Source organism: Poecilia mexicana, unplaced genomic scaffold (assembly GCF_051168715.1).
Source record: "Poecilia mexicana isolate PSO_F unplaced genomic scaffold, ASM5116871v1 scaffold_20, whole genome shotgun sequence".
Taxonomy (NCBI): Eukaryota; Metazoa; Chordata; class Actinopteri; order Cyprinodontiformes; family Poeciliidae; genus Poecilia; species Poecilia mexicana.
Window position 1 is genome coordinate 2,092,560 of NW_028263389.1, and position 24,941 is coordinate 2,117,500.

The 24,941-nt window shown below is 45.0% G+C and overlaps 1 protein-coding gene across 1 annotated transcript in view; it reads right to left on the reverse strand.

The window, feature by feature from the left end:
- Positions 1-4,852: 4,852 nt before the first annotated feature.
- Positions 4,853-24,941, reverse strand: part of zeb1b (zinc finger E-box binding homeobox 1b) — a 60,443-nt gene continuing 40,354 nt past the window's right edge. The window contains exons 2-8 of the mRNA XM_014982633.2: positions 22,064-22,219; positions 15,833-15,994; positions 14,834-15,036; positions 13,301-13,406; positions 11,096-12,792; positions 9,583-9,763; positions 4,853-7,846 (exon numbers count right to left, since the gene is read on the reverse strand). Of these exons, the coding sequence (XP_014838119.2) occupies positions 7,164-7,846; positions 9,583-9,763; positions 11,096-12,792; positions 13,301-13,406; positions 14,834-15,036; positions 15,833-15,994; positions 22,064-22,219 (3,188 nt within the window). The 3' untranslated portion in view covers positions 4,853-7,163. The remainder of the gene's footprint in view (positions 7,847-9,582; positions 9,764-11,095; positions 12,793-13,300; positions 13,407-14,833; positions 15,037-15,832; positions 15,995-22,063; positions 22,220-24,941) is intronic.

Here is a 24,941-nt window from a genome sequence, read left to right on the forward strand (position 1 = left end):
ACGCAGGCAGGTGGGTGGTAGCTTTTCAAAGAGCAGACCGTTTAATTGAATTCTGTGCCTCTCCTTGTTATTCCAGTCATGACTGAGAGCCGTTCCGTGTTGTCCCGGCAGTGTGGGAGGGCCAGTCGTACCTGCAAACACCGGATGGTTTACACTCACAGTGTGAATGCGAGTGTGTGCATGCATGTGCGTGTGTGTGTGTAAAGAGCCAAGGCTTGTGAGGTGATTGTGGTTGAGCTGGTGTTTTTCTAGCGCAACTCTAGTCCCAATGTGGTAATGAGGAGGGGAAGTGGTGAAAGTCAGCCCTGAACCTCACCCTTAAAAGAAAGCATGAAACTGCTTTATATATGTGTGTGTGTGTGTGTGTATTGGTGTGTGAGTATGTGAGATCGAGAGTGAGATTTTGAGAATGCGTTCATGTAGACTGTGTAAAGATCGTCCTTGTTATAAAGCCGGCTAAACAGGACAAAATAACACACATTCTGTTTGGCAATTACAAGGACGATAGCTGCCTAATAAAACGAACAGAGTCTCTAAGCAATTACAAGCTTAAACAATGATGCATAAATTTCATTTATAGATAGATTTCACAGAGGCTTATCTTTGAGAAGCACTGTAATAGGATTCAGTCAGGAGGCAGGAGGGGGGAAAAATGACTGTGTGCTCAGGGGGAGGAACGCCTGATTAGGGTGATTGTGGGGGGAAAGGTGACCAGGATTCAGGATAGCTACTCCTTCCTAAACAAGGACACTGAAAACCTTCACAGATTGTCAACGTGGTTAACGATTGGTTTCACATTACTGAGGCTGAAGGGTAATTCTGGAGGGAGATGTTAAAGCAGCTAGATAAATACAGGACGATCCAATCAGAGCTTCGCGACACACATACACGCCTTTATTGGCGACCCTACAGTCCTCTGACTGCTAATCAGGTAGACCAAAGACAACAGTATACAGAAAGGAAGGAGGATTAGATGGCTCAAGCACCTCATAGTCTGAGCCAACTGTCGCTGCCTGTGGAGCAGGTGTGTGCTCCATCAGTTTTCTGTGCTTGCCTATGTCTGGCCTGTGTGTGGTCCTGAGGCCAGAGGAAACATACCGCCATGTTTAACCAACCACTTTGTCCTTTTACATCATGCTAGTTGATCCACTGAGATCTCGGGTAAGTGAGCTTTTAGTGCATGTGGCTGGGATGTAATGAACTAAATGATGTGGCTACAAGGCACCTATTGGTCTGAATTCTCTGCTACTGTCTTCCTGCAGCCTGTCCAAATGCATTCATTGTATTTTAATGCCAGTAAAGTCATTGTGCACCATCTTCAGTATATCGGCATTAAATTCTGCTGAGCTACAGACCTCTCAAATCAGACAGTCACTGGAAGATCACACTGTGCTTTTGGTCTGAATTTGTAACAGTTTTGCTTCTGTGTTGGGTGTTAAAGATGGCCTTTCTGCCGTTATGGTTATCTCTTATGTCTGAATGCTGATGGGCATTGATTGACAGCTGATGGTTTGGAGCTCCACCGGTTAGCGCTCTCTCTTTGGGAACTTCTACTGGAGCGTTTTCATCAGCTGGAGGTGATTCTAAAGGTTTCTGCTAAACTTTACTTATGACTCTAACCAAGCAATGAGAGTTAAATATCGCCAAAAAAATCACTTCAGGCCAGCTAAAGCGGCTCACAAAATCCTACGGTGGCGGAACCCAGTTTTGTGATTGTGGCTTGAATGTGTAATTATTTGTTTGACAGCTCTTTTCGGCTGTAAGGACCATAAATTTATCCAGAATGTCTGCCTCGGTGTGTCATTGGTTATTTACTGCAGACGGGTAAACAGATTTTCCGTTATGTATGGGCTTCTGCTGACCGCTGTGCTAAAACGGAGCTTTGAAACAGTCATTTGTCACACGAATTGACATATTAACCTGCCCCTTTACACATAACCCACACATACACTTACATAACGCCGCGGCGTTCGCGCTGCTATTTAATGCTTGAGTAAATGAACATGATATTTAAGTGACTGCTATTTCCTGAGCTCCACTTTTTTTTCCTTCCCCTACTCCTCCTCCAACAGGCTTTTCTCTAAATTTCCCCAGGGAGCCTGAGCCCCCGGGGTTTGGCTCAGTGTCACAGCCCCGGCAGCCATGATACTTCATCAGGCTTTCGCGCCGTTATTGGCAACGGCACCGCATATCCCTTTAGCAGTTATAGCTTTTCAATTTTCCTTTGAAATGCTGAGCCTAGCAGAACATATGGCAGTATCTTGGCTTAAAGTCCTGGGTTGAGCCAAAAGCTTGTAAAACAGCCCTGCATTGTGAGCGCATGTGAAGCCACAGGCTGCACGCTGTTGACCTTTGTGGAGTTTGAGCACAGAGCATCAGCACTTCCCTTACAATTGTTAAAGACATTTATAATAGCTACAATTACAAGAAGCTGTTGGACGCTGTAATGTCACAGTGTAAGCTGCGCTATAAAGTATTATTTCACCACCAGCCCCCCCGCCCCCCCACCCCCAGCCCCCTCTTGTAGATATCTCAAGGGGCCCATTTACCATGATGACAGCGGGAACCTCTGCCGGATTGTTCTATCATTCTCTGTCAAACAGTCTTTCCCCAACACACGTTAGCATAAACTGTAAATGCAGTTGTGTTATCTGGATTTGTTCCAGTCGATCAATGGCTGAAGAAGCCTCCACCCTCCCCCACCTGTCATCAGGTAAAACAAATGCACTGAATCAGCAGCAGCATCAAAGGAAAACATGGAGCTTCTGCCAAAAATTCCTACAGGGCGTTCTTGTGGACCGAACATACGCTGAAACTGGACTGAGATGGCAAAGCAGCAATGGCAATTATAATAAAATATGCTCTCCAACTATTGTATCATTTTCTTACTCTTCCACAAACTATGGATTTTTGGTCCATTCCATTATTAATTCATGGTGGTGGGGGTGCAGCAGGGTTGTTGAGGGACAGGGGGGCCGGCCCTTCTGGAAACCTGATCTGGATCGATGGAGTTGACCTTGGGCTCAGCTGTTACCCACCAGGCTGGACTGAAAGGGTCTGCCTCGTCAGAGGGCTGCAGGTAATTTATTTACATTTGTCTATATTGAAATTAATTTGACTTTACAAAGTATGGAAACCGATATGATGCTTTCAATGGAAAAGGAGAAGCTATTAACACAATCACGTAGGATCACTTTACTGTCAAAACCACTTAAGGAAACAATATAACTGATTTTAAAGGGTTAGCTAGATTTTTCTTTTTTTTTAAGTGAAATACTACTTTTCTGTAGAAGGATGTTACTGTATTTCGTAGCGGTTCAAATAAATGGGAACTAACAATACGATAGCAGATAATTATTTTGTTTTATGTGTGATTATGTTGGTTGAGCCTTTTGGCTGTATCATTCCAGCTGATTGAGACTCATCAGGCTGCTCTAGCTACGCCAAGAACGGAGAAAACTTTTGGATTACAGACCGGCAATTGTGCAACAGCATCAAAGACGGAATGTTGTTCTGTTTTCCAGGTCTGTGTTTGTTTGAAAATTCCCTCTAATCCCCCAAGGCCTGCCAGATCAGCTGATGAAGTGGAGTGATACAGCAAACATCTGGCTAGCTTGTTAGCTCCCACTAGCTTCCAAAGAGCTCACGGTAAACTAACATCTTTCTACTTTAATCTCAAAATAAGTGAGGTTCACAATCTTAGACCCTCTTTAGGGGCTGTAGGAAAAGGTTTTTTTTTTTTTAAAAAAAAACAAAAACAAAACAAAAACAAGCTAATTTAGTAGTTAAGTGGTAGTGCATTAGGTTTTACCATGTTACATTTCTGTGAACATTTGAACTCACATACTGCTGGAAGAACCTTTATTCTAGAAGGTTCTACCTAAATCAGTAATTAAACAGCATGTTGCTGTATCGACCTCAAAGTGCTGGATTCACTTTGCTAAGCTAACCAGCTAATCAGCCTGTTAAAGGAAGCAAACATTGGTGGCGAACAGAGCCGCATACAATATTATATGGCTATTGATTTTTATATAACAACCCTCATGGGAAGAGCTTGGTGGACGGGCAATGATCCAAGATGTAAGGTCAAGAGCTGCTTTTCAAACCTGCTTCGTTCAGAAATATTTACACTTCAGAAAAACACCATGCATGGCTGAAGTCCAGTAATCCATCCATCAGACTCAACAAATTTGTGTTTAAGACACCAGTTGACAGTTGTTATTTAGTGGGTTGCAATGAAGTGCTCCAAATGGTTGTTCCCATTTAAATCAACCTGGCAGATGTAATAATTAACTTACTTCACACCATAAGGTGAGAAGCCACAAGTGGATAAAGTTAATGTTGATATAGATTGCACATTCTAAATGTTTCAGTAGTTCATGGAAGACTATTTTTACTAAACCTTTACAACATTTACAATTAGAAAGGTGTTGGGTTGGCTTTAAAAGATTGATAATGTAATATCCAAAGTAATATGCTTATAAATATATGACACATTTATTTAAAGGCTGTCATTTCAGTTTGCAAAAGCTTTATGAACAAACGGTACGCTTTTTAAATGAAAAGTGAATGAAATAAATGTAACTTGTAATGGAGTGTTTATCTTAAACATATAACTATGGAAGCTTTGACATAATTTATTTTAAAAAGTAAGACATTAATATATATATATATATATATATATATATATATATTAGAATGTGTTTTGTTTTCATTATTTAGTCAGTCAAATCATTTTAAATATGTTGTGAAATAAATCAACAAAATATAATTGCAGTTGTGTTTAAATAATTTTTTCTAGCTGTAAATGTTGAATTTTAAAATTCTAAACATCATCATGACAAAGCGAGCATGTAATTGGTGCATTTTATTGTGAGATGGGGAATCATAAAAAAATGAAATAAAAGAAACAAAAACATTCATTATAAAAAGATGAGGTTGTTAAAAGGGGAGGGGCATATAAAACTGGGTATGGTTGTGACACTGATGTAAAGGAACAAATTGGCACAAATAAAAACATAAGAACATACGGCAATATTATTTTGGCTTGGCAAAGTCTATGTGGTTAAGGATCATCGTTCAATATGACGGCACACACTCATGCTATTAGACATACAATTAGTTTTCAAAGTTCAGTAGCTTCATCTCAGGAGAGGGGAAAGAAAACTAACATGAGAGTAGATGCAGAGAGGTCACAGGTTCCAAATTTTCTGGCTTGCATGGTGAGAGATTTTTTTTTCCACCCAGAAGAAGAAAAAAAACAAAAACATTTGTTCAAAAAACATACTTCAGTATGCCGGAGCCTTGTTTTCCAGAGTTGCAGCTATTCGCCTTTTCTTCTTTTGTCCATACTAAAATATATTATCGCATTAATACAAACTACAGTATTGTACACTACATTGTGTAATAAATAAGCGTAAAGAAACGTAAAAAAAAAAAAAAAAAACGACACATAAATATAAAAGTTCTCTACAACTAAACAGACATACCCATCTTGTCGGGGGGGGTTGAGATAACACTGTCACTGTGGGACATGTACAGTACGCACACTGAAACAGAACGTAAACCAACAAGAGGGCAAAAATAATACTGAGAGGTAAAAAAAAAAAAAAAAAAAATCGTGGTTAAATTAAACTTCATTTTGTCACCTGAAGAGACTTGAGGATTTCATGACGCGTGAAACAAGTGCGCTGAATGAGCTCAGGGAAGGCAGGAGGCGGTCACCATGAGAAACCAATCGTCTTTGTTAAAACAACATGCTTGGTGATTATTAGTCGCTCAGATTAGGAAAAAGGAATATCTAAAATCTAACACATGGATTTGCAGGCTCAGCTCTCCTCTGTCTGCAACAGTGTTTCGGTTTATTGTTTGATCGGGACCCGGCATTAGCTGGAAGCTTCAACAGCAACGTTCAATGGCACTTCTGATATGCATGCTTTCTCATTTGATTTATTTATTTTTTTCACAATTATTTTTGCATAAGGCTCTAAGTTTGTGGATGAGATCAGAGGTGGTGAGTAAAAAGGCAGACGTTTTGGCTTTTCAGTTTCCTTTTCGTGAACGACTAGTTGGCTATTTGAAACCATGATAAGTTGAGCTAACTTAAATGTGGCTAGCATCGCCTAGATTTGCTTGCGTATGTATGTGTAAGAACAGTAAAATAATAAGAGACAGAATGCAGTTTTTGGGAGGTTATGTTCTAAACTGTTTTAGTGTCCAGATTCTAACAAGACCAAAAATGTTCATTAGTGGTTTTTAGTGGTGGATTTAGTTGAGGGTTCTTATGCAGTCTGGAAGTTGATACAGGTATTTTTCACATCCATCCATCCATCCATCCACCCATCCATCCATCCATCCTTCCATCTTTATTTTACATTTATACTAATGGGCCAGCAACAGCTTTGGGTTTTGTTTGGGAAGAGTTGTGAATCTTTTCAGGAACCCTCTCTGTTGACGCTCACTTTTTATCACTCAGAAATGGAATTGATCATGATTCGGCCAAGCTTGACTAACAGAAATAAAGAACATCAATACTGCCTGGTTCTAAAACGCGTTAGCTCTCAGACGTTTCTCTCCTTAAGGCGCTCAGTCCGACCCCAACAACAGAAATCTGAACTGTAATGCTAAACGGTGTGATGGCGTAGCGCGATAATACTGACGGGTTCAACAAACTCAGCCTGTAGGTAAACCGAGCCACTTGTAGTGCACAGGATTTGTCTATTTTTTTTTCTTCCAACTTAACAAAATACTGACTTTTTTTTTGTTCATTGGCAATAAAAAGATATAGAAATATCTCCCAACTGTACAGCTTTTAAAGGTTAAAATATGAGTGATAAAATTAGTAACACTGATAAAAAGAAAGGACCCAAGGTGTTTTAGTAATAAAACATTATCTAAAACGTGTCGGCTCTAGCTTCCAAAGTCTGTATAATGCATGTCTTTCGTTCGTTAAAATTCCTCTTCTTCTTCGTTGTCTTTCTGTTTTACAAATGGTTCTTCAAACAGAGGGAGACGTTCTCCTGTGGGGAAAAGTCACTAGTATTTTTTCAGGCACACCTGGATTTCTACACAGTAGTGAAGTGTCAGAGTGAGCAGACGCTGTTCCTCGGCGCGGGGCGAGGAGGGAGTCTGATTGTGTCGCACGGAGAAGCCTACTTCCTGCTTCAGTCTGTGTCTGCTTTCTCCTCCGGCGTCTCCTCCTCGTCCTGAGAACCCCCGCTCCGGTTCGTTTCGCCTCTGCTCTCCTCTTGGACCTCCCCATCCACCTCCTCGGCTGCACCTCCCTCCTTATCCGTCACCTTGTCTTTATCGGCGTCGGTTTCTTCCTCCTCCTGAACGCCTCGCCGCGTCTCCTCCTGCCTCGTGTCGACTTCCTCTTTCTCCTCCGTCTCTAATGTTCCATCCTCTCTCTCCGTCTCCATCTGCTCCTCCTTCCTCTCCTCTTTGTCCTCTTCCTCCTCATCCTCTATCTGCACCACCTGGATGTCATTCATGTCCACCACGCCCTCCTCCTCCTCCTCGCTCTCTTCGTCCTCTCTGGTGCTGCTCCCTCGCTCGTCTGAGTCCAGTAAGGAGGGCGCCGTGTCTTGCCTCTGCCGCTCTGCGGGGACCTCGCCGTCCTCCTCCGCGGGGCTCTCCCGTCCTCCTGCCTGGCTCTGCGTCTCCTTCTTGCAGTAGGAGTAGCGGTGGTTCATGTGCTGGGAGTAGGAGCCCGAGTGGGAGAAGCGCTTGCCGCACTTGTCGCACTGGTACGGCTTCTCCCCCGAGTGGAGGCGCATGTGTTCGATCAGGTGGTGTTTGTGTTTGAAGGCCTTGCTGCAGATGCCGCACTCATGAGGTCGCTTCCCTGCCGAGAGAGAATATAAAATCTGCGTCAACATGTTCAGGTCATTAAAAACATGCGTTACTTTAAAATTGTCTCTAATTTGCCCCAAACTGCTTCTGCACTCACACTAAAGCTGAAAGATGTGCATTCAACACAAGCCAATGATCCTACTGGAAGCACTTTGTCACCCTCCGGTGGTGCTACTTTACCGTTACCTTTACCTGTTGTGGTCATTCTGTGTCCACTATCTAGAACAAGCCGCCTGAAATACTGTTGATATACAAGTTTTACTCCATGGAGTCCTTATCAGTAAAAAACACAGAAGTTTTTGTCCCAAGTCTTGATATTTTTTACCAGTAGATATGAGAAAACTGCATAGGACGGTGATTTTCCTCTCATATCCCATCTGTTAAGCTAAACAACTAAACCTATAGAGTATGTAGCTGAAAAATGAATCAGCTGAATCTCAGTCAAGTTATTGTCTGAATAATGGAATAGTTCAAGTTTTTAATGGATCTGTTACAGAAGCAGCAGCAGACCTGCTGATGGCTCAGCTGGAAGCCCTCTCTGAGACATGCAACATGTTCAGCTCAACTCAGCTCAGTAATGCTTTACTTGACCCACAGGGAAATTAAATGTCGAGCCTCATATCATCCTAGTGTCTTCAAAAAGTCATTGTGGATGGTGACGATGTAGGTAGGAAGGTTGTCTGGTAGCAGTCAGTTTCACACTGAGTCTGAAGAGGCCTCTGACTGAAGATTGTTTCTGTATGACAGTCTCACTTAGCACTGCTAATCCACCTCATTTGCTTTTGCAGCTCATCTTTAACTCAGTCCGGCCGTATGGTGAGAGATGTTGAAGTAGGGGATGTGGCTCTTGCTCATTATGATGTATGGAACTTCTTTTCAACTTTGTCATCACAGTTCAGGTATCATTTTAGTTCTTGAGTTGCTAGTCAGCTGCTCCCATTTGAAAAAGAAAAAAAAAACTCCCCCAAAAAACCACATTGTTGCCACGGTTATGCATCATAACAACTGTCTGAAAGGGAAAACATAAAGTAGAGGTTTATGTACGTGTCAAACTACTAATTGATCTGAGCACTCAAACAAGTCAAAATACGTAAAAGTATAATATGTACCAACATATTTAAGAAGAAAAAATGTCCTACTAAATGGAAGGATGAGTGGAAAAACAAAAGACAGTCCTCAGGTCCCCCGCATTGTTGCGTAAAATGTTTCTACACCCTGAATGCTGAAAGTGTGCTCCATCATCAGTGTATCTAAGGAGAACATTTCAACACAAGCAACTAGTTTCACCTAAGATGAGGTCACTTGGAGCTGAAAACTGGTCTTCAGAGCCAGGTATCAGAGTAATAAAGAAAAAGAAAACGCCTCTGAGAGCGCTGACCTGTGCTTGGCCATGGAATCATCATCTTCTACTGCTCCAAATCACTACCAGAGATCGCTTCTTGCAACACGCAGAGCCGTACATGAGAAACTGGCAGTGCAGAGGTGGGGAGTTGGTGGAAATAAATTCTCAGACCTCTTCTGTGAGTGTTGAGTAATACCTGCTGGAATGGAGGTGTCCACCCTTCTTCCAGCTCAAAATCCCCCTTCGCATGCACTCTGACTCATGTTTCCAAGCACAACAGTGAGTGGTGATGAGATGGGTTCCGGTTCTGAGAGACCTTTTGTTTTTCTCTTTGTTTTTTGCTAGGTTTGTGCTCTGTGTGTGATTTTTTTTTTTGTCACATTTACCTGTGTGTTCGTATTTGTGTCTCAGTAGCGAACTGCTCTTTTGGAAGATCTTGTCACACAGGTCGCAGGCGTACATGCCGCTGTCCGTCTTCTTCATCTTCTTCCTCGCTGGGCCCGAGTCAGAGTCGTTCTGCTCGTCCACGACCGAGAATCCCTCTGAGCCCAGCTCCAGTCTCTCCTCCTGGGAAATGAGACATCGGCATTAAAATGCTGATTATCTTTTGGTTTTCCTTTCTTTCTCACATCACAGTGATTCACATCAGCAGTGAAACTTTGCATGGAGTGATGCTGAGTCATCAGCTAGTCACGGCTCTGTCTGAGCAACAGCAACAAGTCCTTCCTGTTCCGGTGGAGCTAAAACCTCCGCTGGAGCAAAAGGGTGTTTGGCGTCGTTTGTGTTCTGTTTTACACGGCAGATCTATGCCAATCCACTTAACACTAAAGTATAATACAACAACAGGAAATCAATGCAGCAGGCAGAGGTGCTGCCTTCAAACTGATTCAACAGATCAATATGGTGTATGCAACAAAGAGTAGTATGTGTCCTCTGAGTGGAAGCAAACAGTCTCATTTATGTCCATCCTGACTGGTCTCATTAAGTCTCTGGGCTAGAAAGCTCTGTAAAGTTTCAATATGTAGTTCCTTGTAAAGATCTTCATACCTTTTTTCATCATTAATAGCAATTTGCTTGTTGGCCAAAAGGTTTTACATCTTCTCTCATATTTGCTGTGTCCCCTACATGGATTGTGCAGTGGTAGACGATGGGTAGATGGTTGTAATGAGAAAAAATGTGAAAGAACAGATTGCCGGATTTTGGTTGATACTTATTGGGTTTTTTTGTTGATTTTTTTTTTTTTTGCTTAAATATAGCAAAATATAGCAAATTTGTAGCAAAGTGTATTGACAAAGTTGCTAAGTTGGCAACAGCAGGGCGACCACTGCTAACCGTGAACATGCAGATGTGACATTGTGTCTTTCAGTCACCTCTCTCACAGCAGCGCAAAAGCAGACAGTGGATGATGTTCAGACCTTTGCAGAGGTAGAAAAGATCAATTTCTATTCTAAGAATCGGACGATTTTCAATTTTGCAAAATTAAGGAAATCTGGGGAAATTCATTTGTGGTACCCTTAGTGAAGCAGGTTAAGAGGTGTAGATAGTTTTGAAAGACTTCATCACCTGTTGGTGTTGGGATGTTTGTGGCTGTGAACAATGAGAAGAGCTCTGGACTGCATGGCTCGACTGACTGTGTTTTATAATATTCAAACCTAATTTGAACTCTAGCAGTTGCTAAATTCCACATAGACAATCTCTAAGTCACATGTTTATAATGCAGCAGCCATTAACAGAAGAGTCTAAATAAATGTAATTTGTCTTCAAGGAAAATATAGAACTACAACTTAAACATGATTTATTTCCTTTGGTAACCACTAGCTTATTGTGGTTAACATTCTAAGCACAGTGTAGCTTATAATACTTTTTTATTAAGCCTGGGGGCTATTTAAGGGTACGCACCTTGATTCCGTTGAGGTGGATGGTTTCGTGCGTCTCTGTCCCTGCAGGGCTGTTAGCCGTAGTGGTGTATGTGTAAGCCAGCTGGGGGATCAGGATAGTCTGTTTGCTGTTGTTGTTGGTTAGTGCTCGCAGGCATTGCATTGTGGTTACAATATCAAGGGGTTTGGCACTTGGCTGGTTGGCGTACAGTGCGAGGGGGCTTCTTCCCCCCATGGCTGAGAGTGGTGACATGTCCTTCTTTGTGCAAGTTAAGTTCAGAGGTTCCTCCTCAGTGGTCTGGCAGGAGGAAGCAGAGGGGTAAACTCGGGCTGCAGGCGCCATGCTCTCTGCTTCTTCTCTGGCTGGCTTTGGCAGCGACAGGTCCAGGGGTCCCTCAGTGCTCTCAGGGGTGTCGGCTTGGGTGGGACCGCCAGCTGTAAGGTTAAGTGGCGAGGGTGAGGCCGGTGAGCTGTGAGTGCCGTTGACCTCTGCTGGCGTAGCCTCTGTGGGGCTATCCTGACTCACAGATCTGCTTATAGTGGCTGTGTCCTTCCCTGGGACCAGTGATACCACACTGTGAGCTTCACAGGAGTCCTCTTCTTCTGAGGGGGGTGTTGGGGCGCCCAGGGATATCTGACCCTGCTGCATTTTGCTGAACCACTTCTTTACCACATGGATCGGCAGACTAACTGAGTCAGAGATCTTGACCAGCTCGTCCTTGGAGGGCTCTGCATTTAAGGCGAAATAGGCCTTGAGAAGGGACAGGAGGTTCTTGGGGTGGTTGCAGAGTCCTCCGTCTGACAGCAAGGCAGCAACGGCCTCAGATTTATCTAAACCTGCTCCGTTCAATCTGAGATCCTCTTTCTTGCAGTGCTTGAGAGCGTGGAGTGCTTCCAGCCCCCCTGGACAGTTCTCACACAGTAGACAGGTTGTAGTGGTCTTTTCCTCTTTTTGCTGTGGCTGGTCCCTGCTGCCTCTGACTGAAAGATCCTCGGGGAGTTTCTGGGACTTGATAGAGTCAGCGGCACTCTGAGCCGGAGACACTGGCTCTTTCTTGAGGTTATGGGGTGTGAGCTGGCCCTGGTTGGGGTCCAAACTGTAATTTATAATAAGTTTTGCATTCCCATCCTGCCCTACGATTGGCAGACTGATGGCTGAGATGAGCTGCTGCTGAGGGGGGTGCAGCGTTTGAGTGGTGAGGCCCGAGTTCACCTGGCCTTTGGCGTTGTTTTCCAGCACCTGCCGTATAACGTTACCGTCCACTGCCACCTTGAGGGCATTCTGTAGGTCTGCCAGGTTGATGCTGATGGGGGACACCAACCCCACTGTGGGCAGGACCACCGCCTGTACAGTACCCTGCAGAGGGGCAGCAGCACCTCCGCTGAACACTCCGCCATTCATAGTGGCCATGGCAGGAGGCGTTATTACCGCTGGCTTGTACTCGTAATCCATGGGCTCTGTCTTGATCTGGTTGAGGGGCAGCTGCTCCTGGAGGGGCTTGCTGTGCTCCAATTTCTCCCTGATCTGTCCGCAGTGGACTGAAGGGGATGTGGGCAGCCCCGGTGGTGAAGCCTCGGCCTGGTTTCTGCTGCCCCCCAGGCGCTGTCTGCTGTTCACTGAGATGACGCTGATGCACTTCTTACTGCTGATGTGGGAACTGTACGAGCCTGAGTGGGAGAAGCGCTTCTTGCAGTGGGAGCACTCATAGGGTTTCTCTCCTGAATAAAGCCACAGTTTGTGAAACAGAGAGAGGGAAAGCGGAGACGGCCGGGAGGGGGGGCATAGAGGGGAAGAGGGGAAGAGAACAATTTCCATTAGTGAATGAAGCTAAATGAGCAAGCTAGGCTATAAGCGGTACAGCAGGAAAAAGCTCTAATGCATTTCGATGATGCTTAAACGTTCGTGTAATGGCACCACTGGGAAATGCCCGTCTCTAATTGCTGTCCCATAATGCCAAAAGAAACATGATTACGGCACATTAAGGAGGAGAACCAACACACCGAAACATGATGAAGGAGATCTAAACACAGGAAAACATAAATAAAACATAAAGCTCGCTTCAACCGAGATTGAAGCATCTGTGGCTAGCAGAGAGGCATGGAGACAGCACACTGAACATGACCTGCTCACACACACACACACACACACACACACATGCACACACACACACACACACACACACACACACACAGATAGCATGCTTATTTGACAGGCCTGTGCTCTCACCACTGTGAATCCGGAGGTGCTCCTTCAGATGGTGCTTGTACTTGAATGCTTTGCCGCATTCGGTGCACTTGAATTTCCGGTTGCCTCCGGACTGCGTGATGTGCCTCTGCGAGATAAAAGGTGAGGGGGTCGTTGAGTCACACAGGCTATGACAGTGTGACCTTTGAACTCTGATTATTCACATCACAATGCTGTTAATCAATCAAGGGCAAGAGTTCATGTTTATTTGTCACGCTTGGAAACCAGAAGGCTTTTATGTCAAGTTTTTTTTTTTTTTTAGAAACCTGTTTCTGCAGCACCTACAGAAGATGTTACAGCCATTTATGAAATAAACATATGAATCATTACAGGAAGTTCTGTTAAATAATCGTAAGCTGCTCTTCCTTTTTGTGTTTTGCTTTTAAAGAACCAACGTCTGTTTTATTTTTGTAATTTAGAATAGCTCTCCAGTGTTTTAAAGACATTTCTACATAGATTGCTTGACTCTGATTTAGGGTAAAGACATCTAACTCCTGCTGTGAGCACACAAGACAATGGATCTTCAGTTACTTTGCTGTCGTAAAGTTTTTGACCTATAACCAGCAGTGAAACATAGTGGATATGCTGGTGTAAATGATATGAGCAATAACTGGTGGAAACTATAATGTGTCTGCATGATACACCTATAAATACGTGGCTGTGCTGCCGGTAAAAGAGGATGTCGTGGAAATTTCACAATAGCAAGAGGACAGCTGCTGGTTTAGTTTAAGCAGTTATCAGGAGATCTGGATCTGAAGGCGAGTGCTTAAGTTTGAAACTCTGATTCATGATTGGGACTCTTATTTTGAAGTGTGACAGGAAGCAGTTCTTCAGTTGTCCCATTGTATGAGTCATATAACAAGGCGTTCTCCTGGAAAGCTTTCAAGATCCCTTTTAATGGGTTCATGTAAATTATTTTTTGGTACTTTGTAGAAATATAAGTAAATAAATGGAGACAGAGTGATAGACAATAATGACACAAAGTTCAGGATCTACTTTGTAAATTTCTGCTGTCTCTAAAGTATTTTTTGAGAATCTGGTCCTGCAGCTGTAGAAAAAATAAAATAAAATCTCTAAAATACTTAGATTGATCAAATGTAATCTACACTGAACATTGATTCTTTGACATTGCATTTAATAAAAACCAAACATGAGCATGTCATGTTAAAGACCATGTTAGATTGATGCATGGACTGGTCAAACCATGTCTGAATTAGTTTTACTATTTACTGAGTCTTTTATTCACAGTTTTAAACATGAACATTTTAGAAATTTTTTTTTCTCAAATTGTTAAAATATCAACTCAATACTGTATATTTTTGTCTCATGGGCTGAATGGATTGTTTAACTCATAACTGAGGAAAGCAAAACATTAAATCTGTCCTGTGACTTATTGTGGCTTTCAGAAAACCTAGAAAACTATTTAAAAAACACCGCTATAAGATATTTCTATAAATTCTCTCCTTCAAAACTTCCGTAGCTGTCAGCATCTAAAAGCAGAAAAGAACTTTTTACCTGATCCCGTCCTCCCTTATGAACGCTCATATGGCGCTCCAACTGAGCGCGGTATGCGAAGCTGTAGCTGCACTCTGGGCAGCTGAAGCTCTCCTCTGTCTTCTCATGCCGGTACTTGATGTGCTCCTTCAGGGAGCTGTAGCGCTTGTAGCCCCGCGCGCAGTACGGGCATGTGAGCAGCTGGGAGAACGAATCAGGGGTTCCTGGATGAAAGAAGAGAATAGGAGGAGGAGATGGGGTTAAAAACACGTTGGGAAACTCTTTGATGTTGCGCATGAGCGGCCACAGTAACGCCGATCACTGAGAGATCCTCCCCTACAGGTAAACAGCAGCCAGGTAACCAAGCAGATCAAAGCTGGTGTTTGCTGTCCTTGGCTGCACTTTGATTTCTCTTCATGTTATTTACACATATTCTGACAGAAGGCAAATAAATGACTGTTTTAGACTCTTGAGATGTAACCATGTGATTGCCTATTGTGTATCAGGAGTGTGTGTGTAAGAAAAAATGAGGCTGGTAAACACGTCGCCCACCTGCACCTGAGCTCCAGACCAACAGAGGGTTTAAGTTGTTCTCTTCCCACACAGGTAAAGTATTACCTTGTTAACAAGTGATGTATTAAGCCCCCCACCTCTTCCTGGGGACAGGTGAGAGCTGTGGCTGGGAATGCACACACATTATCACCCAGGTAGCTGTGAGTCAGAGCTCGCATGGACGTGACAAATTTACTCAGGTGTTGCCATTTCTGACACTCTCCCCCCTCTGGTCCCCCTCAGAGGAAGCAGGTAAAAGTTAAAAGCCCAGGAGCCGTAGAGGCTGTAATGATGTCAGAGGCTGGTGCTAATGGGGGGAGTTAACACCTGAGGTGTAACAGGCAGCAGGTAGAGCCATCCCCTCTAGTGGGGGTAATTACTAGATAGATGTTGTAACAGCGCGAGAGCTCAGCAGTGCAAACAGTGAAGTGTGACTGAGGACAGTGTCTATGGCGTGATGTCCGGTACCGTTCTCGTCATGGACGCTGGCATCGGGGGTACCCTGGCGCTGGAGGTCATCGTCTGGGGCCTCTGGGTAGATGATGGCCGTGTCTCCTTGCTGGAGCATCTCCTCCACCAGGGCGTCCGTGCTCACGTCATCCTCGCCATCTGAAGCGCAGTCCTCCTTCACTGCAAAGGAACAAACACACACACTGGTTACAGACTAGCCTTCATTGATCTCATCGCTAGAGCAGAACGGTTTTGGCTCCTGACACATGCCATATGTGATCATGTCGTAAAATCACAGAGAATGCCGTGGTTGGAGCAGCTCCTACAGTCTGCGCTCTTGATCATCCCGTGTTCAGCAGACTGGAAAGAGGCATGCAGCGTCAGGAAGAAGAAGAAAAAACATCCCGACGTTCACAAAGGGATGAGAAAACTCATTAGCATCAAAGGCCAGGGGCGACGGTGAGCATGGCGTTCTTTGTAAGAACTGAAAGGCAAACCTCTATTAACAATGTTAGGTAAGGTACTTGTTGTGGCTGAACTGATAATTAGGTGACGAATCTCCTCCTCCAACGTTGCAGCAGACAGAGACGAAGCGGGAACTCTCACACGCTCTGTGCTCTCAGGTGAGGCTTGGCCTTCAGACCAACTTTGGCAAATGAGCCGAGCGTGTTCTTCCTCCACATCACACGAGCTCGGCTCGGAAGCGGCGCACACGCTCATTACCGGAGCGTAACCTGAGGACTGAGTTTAGTACGCATGAAAGCTTCCTTCCTTTCTCTTGATCTTGGTTCTCCCCAATGCTACCTGAGGTGGATGCAGAAACCAGGTACAGCATGTCAGCAATTAAACAGAGCACCGCTCCTCAGTGGATGTGTTAGTGCGCCTCTGTGGATCATTACGGAGAATAATTACAGGGGTGAGCTCGCAGCTAAAAGCAAAGTTAGCCTGCTGTGGATACAACAGTGCTGTTTACCGGGCAGATGTTTCATGAACTCCCTCTGCTCAGCGGAGATTGGAGAATTGTGTTTGGAGAACTGCGTACAGTGTGTGTGTGTGTGCGTGTGTGTGTGTGTGCGTGTGTGTTGAGAGACGGGGCCAGCTGTGTTCTCCTCAGAGATGGGAACAGGTGTAGCACTTCATGACTCACCGACGCACAGCGAATACCAGTACTCTTACAAACAAGTCTCGGTCCAGCTTCCTCTGCGGCGCCTTGACAAAGCCGCAGAACAATGCAACGGCAGTCATTTGTTGCTATGGTTATTGAGGACTGCTGGAAGAAGCCTGCTGGCCTGTTGCAGACCTCGGAGAGATCATGAGGACAAAGAGGCTGTCTTTTTGTGAACATGTCAGCGTGGGTGTGTAAAGTAGGAGAAAGCAGCAGGTGCTCAGAAAGGCCCATCTTGGAATTTGTATCCTGTACTCGGGATACACACAGCTTTCCTCCCACGACCCGAGCAACATCAGTAATACCCCGAGACAATTTAACACATTCCACCTAACATGTTAAGGGAAACACTCTGGCAGTCTGGGAAACGCACTCTGGCTGTCAGGTTAAGGCTTACAGAGGATAAGAAACAAGTAAATGCAGAGCTTTGAAAAAGTATTCACACCCTAACTAATGTTTTTGTTTTATTACAACCAAAAACATCTATACAAAAGGCCCATGGTAACTCTGGAGGAGCTGTTCAGATCCACAGCTCAGCTTGTTGACACAACAGCTGTTGTGCAATTTACAAATCTGACATTAAGTGAAGACTGGAAGGAAAAAAAATCTATAAGAAGTGATGTCATGGCTAACATGAAAACGGTTCTGTGTGATGGAAGATCTCTCTGTACGCCACCCTATGGTAACATATGGTGCCGGCAGGACGATGGTGTGAGGATGCTTTTGTTTGGCAGGGACAAGGATTCTCGTTAATGTGGAGATTAATGTAATTCTGCCATAAAACCTGCCTGAGGTTGTAAAAGACTCAAGACTGAGATGGAGCTTCTGTTTCTGGCAGGACAGTGACCCAAAGCATACAGCCAGCAGAAGCATGTCCAAATGTTAAAATGGCCCAGTCAAAGTTCAGACATAAATACAACTGATGATCTGCTGCACAACTTGAAAAAGTGACGAGTCTCCCAAGTTGTATTGTCCAAAGAAGAACTGGTAAGACTGTCAGTTTCAATAAGTCAGTTCCGATTTCTTCAATTTTTCTGAGATCGGCTATCAGTGGATACTTGCATGAGAAACTGATCTTATCCAACAATCTTGTCTACCACCACAGAGGTCTGAAAACTGCAGATGTAACCACCAGGTTACAGCTGCAGGTGTGCAGTTAAAAATAGTCACTCCACTTTCCTGCTATATTTAGCGACTTTTCAGACAAAATTGATCACTATTGGTCCAAATTGGAATTGGCACATGTGACGTTTTATAGATTGATTGGCCAGAAAACTCCCCTAGTTTCTACATGTGCAAAATTAGCAGTTACCAACCCCAAAACACCTGAAACTTTCAATTCAGAGTTATGCACTACTTCACCAAATACAAGTAAAATACACTGAAGATTGATGTTTTAACTAGCAGAATGAGACATAAAGTAAATACTTTTCACAGACAAAGTATTACATCCTTCCATCGAAGCTCTCTATCCATTTCTAAATAATGTCGCCGAGTGACGTGGTGCAAAAAATGACAGGAAGTGCTGATCAGGCTGGGATTTGTTCCCTCAGCCGCATTCAGACACACCAATTCACCTCAAGGCTACAAAATGTTGGGCCTGTGCGTGTGTGTGTGTGTGTGTGTGGGTGTGTGTGAAGTGAAGTGAAGTCCCGTTTGGGGCTCTGTGGTGCAAAGGCATGACAGGCTGTTGTTTTCACTCCTCGCCTGTGTGATTCGTTTGCCTCACTCGGCTCTTTTTCAAGTACAGAAGAGGGCCAGGAGGGGTTGCAGCCTTGCTGAGGTGGCTGTGTGTTATCAGGCTGCTCCCCCTGACATGAAACATCACGCAGACTGCTTACATGCTGACGCAGGGATGTGAATGCACCGCTGCACACGTGGAAGATCAGTTAAAAGAGCTCCATAGAAGGTTCAAGAGAGAATGTCAGCGCATGTTCTTGTGAAAAAAACAGCAGACCACCAAGTTTCTTTTCTTTTTCTCTTGCTTTTGTCTCTTCCCACTCTCCCTACATCTCTGCAAAGGGTTCGGCCCACAGTGCATTTCCTGTCCTGTCCATCCCATGACCTGACTACTTCCTGTAGCAGTGCATCCACAACATCTCATAGATTGTGTCTGGTGGGGTGACATACATCATTGAACAAGACAAGGCTTTGTGAAAAAGAATCTAAAGTATTCAACAGTGGTGGGGGGAACAAATGTTTTACTTTATCTCCAGCCATTGGGAGACAGACTGAAGAAGACATGAGGTATTCTGAAGTCAGGAGAGGAATGATTTGGTTATCCTTGGCTGTATGCTATCAAATATGCATCTCTTTCCAACTCTCATGAAAACTGTGTATTCCAGAGTCTTTCTGACATCATGGCAACACAACACTAGACACCGTTGATCCTTGAAATGGTTTGTCACGTAAAATTCCATTAAAACACATTGAGGTTTGTGAAAGAGTCCACTGCGGAGGGATACGTTTGCAGGCACAGAGAAACCGCCTATATATCCAGACTTTCTCCATCATTTGGTGCCTCTGCTCTCCAGCTCCACCCTGCTCTTTCACTCAGATGTAATCATTCTCTCCTACTCATTAAATGTAAAGGAGAAGCCCTCCTGGGTCAGCGCTCCATCTACCTGTCCCTCCCCCAAGCGTAGTCATACCCCAGCGGTGGGCTGCTCCGCCTCTACATAATCACTTAGGAGTCAATGAGTAATGACAGCGAGGTGGGGGCCTTTCCTACCCTTTAATCAAGAAGAATCATTCAGAACAAGAAGAATAGTCAGTAAGGATATTTAAAAAAAGAGAAAATGATTTGAGGTAAACAAAGTTAAAGTGTTGGAAAACCACCTTTCTGGTTTTGGAGCGCTGAAGTCTCGTGAGAAGGGGTGTCAAGGCTTTAATTTGAAGCAAACCGAGCTGTGCGGAGAAGAAGATTGCTGGGTGGTGGTCAGATTTTCAAGGCCACACCAGAGAGTCTGTTCTCCCAACAGATTAGACGAAAGACGTGTTTGCTTAAAGAGCCGAGGCTTTCCCCGCGTTTCATCAGTCCAGTCTGCGGAGAAGGCTGAAGAGTTTAGGAAGAGCAGTGAAAAGACCAGATCAGGCACAAACATGGAGCGCAGCCAGCTCACTGAGCTGTTTCAGTGCAGCTCATGCTTTTGAAGTGTTTAATGTTCTCCATCCTGGGCCAAAACCAATGACATTATTCTTCCTCCAACTTTCCTCTTATGCAAGGAGGTGCAGCTGGGGGAGCCGAGCCGAGGATGACAGCAGAGTCTGGGGAGTAGGTGGCTGCTCTGTGCGCAGGTCTGTGGTTTGACTGTGCACGTACAGCGTGTGTACCAGCGCAACCGAAACCATGATGCTTGAAACCGAAGCAAATTCATCTGAGTGGAATTTCTAAAACTTTCTGCCCAGACCAAAAGTGAGAATGTCACTGGACGTTTTCAGATGTGTTAGCTTGAACTTTCCCCACCCTGCTGCCCATGTTTACATTCATGTACATCTGTTGCTAAGAAAAGTACAGTCGACATCTTCAAACAGAGAACTTTGTGGGGGGGTTTTGTACCTGATTACCTGCCATTTGTGCAAGTCACAGTTGTTGGCACCAGTCTGAAGCTACCTAGGTGACCTCATGCAGTGGAGAGGCCTTGACCCCGTACTGAAACGCCGACATCCTTCAGCACCCACAATTGTTTTGGAGACGACAGAAAGGGAGGGAATGAGGGGCTGGGGGTGGGGGGCGTGACATCAACGCTTCCTGTGGTAGTGAACCGCTTCTGATGCCACTTCCACAGGGTTCGAGGTAAAAAGGAGTTCATGGCGGTTCCCTGTATGCCCACCAGTGCTGTAAAGCTTTCCACCAACACTTGGCTTGAAAGGCTATTTTGTGTGCCTGAAGGTCTCTCTGTGTGTTGGCATTGTCTTTGTTTAATATCATACTTCCTGCCTTAGTTTCAACCCGTCTGCATGTAGTACCTGTTTCCTTACTCTCTGTTTCACAATGAGACAAAGACCGCTATATAACTATGTGCAGATGTTAGGGTGGCATTTCTCAACTTAGACTGTATCTCTTCAGCTGAGATCATAATTGGATTAAAACCCACCTGCAGAAAATGCTCCAATCCCCCAGGGATCTCCCAAGTGTATGATAATCCTGGCACCCTGCCAGGTTAATAGTTGACGCACTGAACTTGAGGGTGTGCTCACCAGTCACACCATCCACACCCTTGTGCACTGTCGCGGTGCCGGGTATGACGGCTCATTTTCGGAGAATGAAACATGTGTATACATCAAGTTCAGCCACATTGCTTGCTTTGGCTCAAGAGTGATCAAAGGGAACCTTTAAAAGCGCAGCTAGAACTCAGCTTGTGGTGTATTCTCAGAAAATAAGTCAATTTTCAGTCAAAGGTGGCAGACATTTAACAAACTGGTTATAATATAATGAATACTTGAATTTTGCACCTTTCGAATACATAGTTAAAAATATAATTGTTGTAACACCAAGCTGATTAGGTTGGGAGTTGGTGTAACCCAGAATGTGACTGATGCTCTGGTTCCACACTGACAGGTGTGCAGTGGCTGCCTTGTTGGAGAAGAAATGGTCTGAACAACCAACTCATCAAACTTGGAAAATGAAAGAATTTGTCTTGAGAATTGTAGAAACTGATGCGCTTGACTATGAACTCTCAACTGTCCATGGACAGATTCCGTGCTGTACGCCATTGTATCCGGGAGCTTTTTACACTGTACATGAACCTGAACATGTCATTCCCACCATGGAGCTCTGTAGTGGAAGCATCATAGTGTGGGGATAAAAACTGGAAAGATGGATGAAACTAACTACACGCCAATCCAGAAGGAAACTAATTAGAGATTACAGAAGAAATTGAGACTGTGGTGGAGGTCTACGATGAGAACTACATTGAAATTTGTGGTTCTATCATGACACAAGGTGGAAAAGTTCAAAGGGTGGAAATAACTTTGCAAGTCACTGTAAGAGCCACGGCATTATGACCACCAACCGCAACGGTTAGCAGAAACGACAGCTCTGTTCACTTTTCAGTGGTCAGAGAATAACATGAGGCTCTCACCTGGGTCCCAGCTCGGCACGCTCGGGTGCTCGTCGTCCGGCAGGGTGCTGTCGCAGTCGGCCCCGTCTGCGAGGCTGCCTTCCTCCTCCACGATGTGCAGCTTGTCCTCATCGTCTGAGTCTGAGCCTGCCTCCAGCACATTGTTGTAGTTGGTCACTGCACAAGGAGAAACAAGATCACAGCTTAGAATGAGTACCGTGTTTCCTGACTCTACTTCGAGTGCTTTATAAACATGATGAGATGTGTGTGGTCTTTAATTATGAGTGCTGGGAGTGAAAGGTTAAAAGCTGGCCGGGTTAAATATATGTACCGTGCCGTTTTAATGTCAAAACTATTAAAGGGACTGGTTGTGGAGGCAGGGGGCAGGGAGTTGGAAACACCAATTAAGCAGAACGTGGTCCGCCTTAGACAGATGAGATGAAACTTGAAATGACCTCCACAGGGAAAAGATTTGGATTAAACAGCTAAGACACTGACAACCTGCTGAACAGGGGCCTCTTTTAGGTGTGACAACCGACCCTGCAGCAACAGGCGAGCAGAGAAAATTCGCACTTGGACATGCAGACACACATGCACATGTGTGAGATCACTGGATTGCAGGCTGAAGTGGTTTCAGGGCTGTGTGGGAGTCGGTGTGATGTGGTCGCCTGTGTTATGGGCTGAAGGAGCCAGGAGGTGCGCAGAGAGGCGGCCCGCGGAGAGAGCGAGAGAGAGAGAGGGTTATTACAGGGAGTAAATTTTCCTCACACACACCCCATCCGCTTCAGTGTGTGTTTGTGTGTGCGCCGAGCGTGTTGCTCCGGCATCGTCTTTTCATTTCCACAGTGTTCCTCCATCTCTCAATTCCACCTGGGCTTCCATTCCCTACACCCCCCCCCAACACACACACACACACACACACACACATCCCTCCTCCTCCTGCTGCTGCCCTCCAGCCTCCCTCTGTTCCGCTGAGAGAGCTACAGATCCTCTCGGAGGCCAAATCAATTCTCCAGTGAGAGCAGCTCAGTCAGCAGAGGGCCTGGGCTGCAAGCGCTCCAACTACCTCTCATATCAACACTCGCACCGCACGCAGCGCTGGCACATCCACACACCACCTGCATTCACTCACTGAATGCAGACTGCCAGTACAAAGCACCTGAGCGTAGTGGAGTTTTTTTTTTTTTTTCTCCATCTATTTCCACTCTCCCCTACCCTCTTCGCCCACCTCTTTCTGAAGTGGCTGAAGGAGGAGGCGTATCAGGTGGGATCGTGAGCCTACGTTTCAATCAATGAGAATTGTTCCGGCGAGATCTCTCGCTCTCGCCCATCGCCAAGCGGCTCGTTATGGCCGGCCGGCGTTTGCAGAGGCTCGCCGGAAGGTTCAGGCTGAGGGGGAGGCGTGAGGGCCGAGGAGGAGGGAGATGTGCTGTTGTTTGTCAAGCCGTTCGTAGGGGTCACCGCCGCTGTGCTGCAGCTGTGAAATCCTGTCAGGTTCATCGGGAGGGCCGTTTCATTCTCAAACTCTTTACTGTCGATCATTCAATGCTCACCTTTTCCTTGTGATATGGACACTTTTGGTGTCATGTGAGAGATGAAAGATTTCAAAATATTTGACAAACTCAAAAACTGGTTTGTGTGTTTGTGTTCAGCCTCTTTTACTATGACAACCTTAAAGAAAATGAATTAAAAATCGCCAGATCAGCAATTCAAACTTAGTCCATGACATAGTTAGGTTTAAACACAGAATCCAGAGCCTAGAACACACACACAAACTGGTTTTACACAGCATCATGTGACACTTGTTCATACTCCTCCTTTCTCCCTCTCTTGGTGCCTTCCACAACCTCCTTTCCCCCTCTGCCCACTTTTCCCCCGGAGCGACTCTGCCAGGTGATGTATTGTCTGTTCAGCAGCCCCAACAGGGTGCAACACTTCATTTTGAAACAGAAGGTACTTTAGGATGATTCTGAGAGGCTGTTTAGGGCCACAGCCACTCAGGTGTGGAGCTGAGGTCAGCGATTACAAAAGCAACAGTCCCCAGCAGCAGTGGCAAGAGAAAATGACCAACTATAAAGCTGTAGAGAGAAAAATCAATTTGCTGTTGTTTGCAGCAGCAGCAAGCGGGACAATAAAGGCGGGAGCCTCGAAGTGCGGCAAAGGGACTGAGTAAAAGAGTCAAAGGATGGTGGTGTGTGTATGAGATGAAGGAGAGGGGTGTCTTCCTGTGCCAAATGGTCGGCGTCGTCGAAACAAAAGTGTGTGTTCCTGCACGAGATGTAACACCTTGCATCAACAAAGGCTGCGGTCCCTTTTGGCTGACCGGCTGAGCGTTTGGACAGCTGGTCTCATTAGCACTAACATGCTAGCACGCAACAGGAGGACGACTCCTACGCATCTGAGAGAAGGCATCAGGAGGTGGAGGAGGTGATGAGCTTACTTTCTGAAAAAGTTTGCTTTTCTACATAGGCTGCAATGTGTTTAACACCTGAGAAAATAGCACGGCTCAGATCCCAGCTTCACAACACCCACACGCAAAAAGATCACATCCTGTAGGTCTGGGTAATAAGACACTATCAACACAAACTCAGCACTGAACATCCACCGATAGGCTCAGATTTTAGCTCATTAATAAGTCGACTTATGGACTGGTAAGACATGTACCAGACTGTCCATGTCAGACACACCTAAATAAGCCCGCTGTAGGGGGAGGAGGCCATGTTGTTATGACACCTGCCAGGCTGTATCAGTTACCAGCACCAGAATGGGTGACTGGCTGGTCCAAAAACAGGTCCAACATTACTCTGGTGGGAACTGGGGGGGACACCTTGGCAAACTGTCAGCAGTACAGCACATGAAATGCCATATGTCCATTACTGCAGGTTCCCTTGTTGGTTCT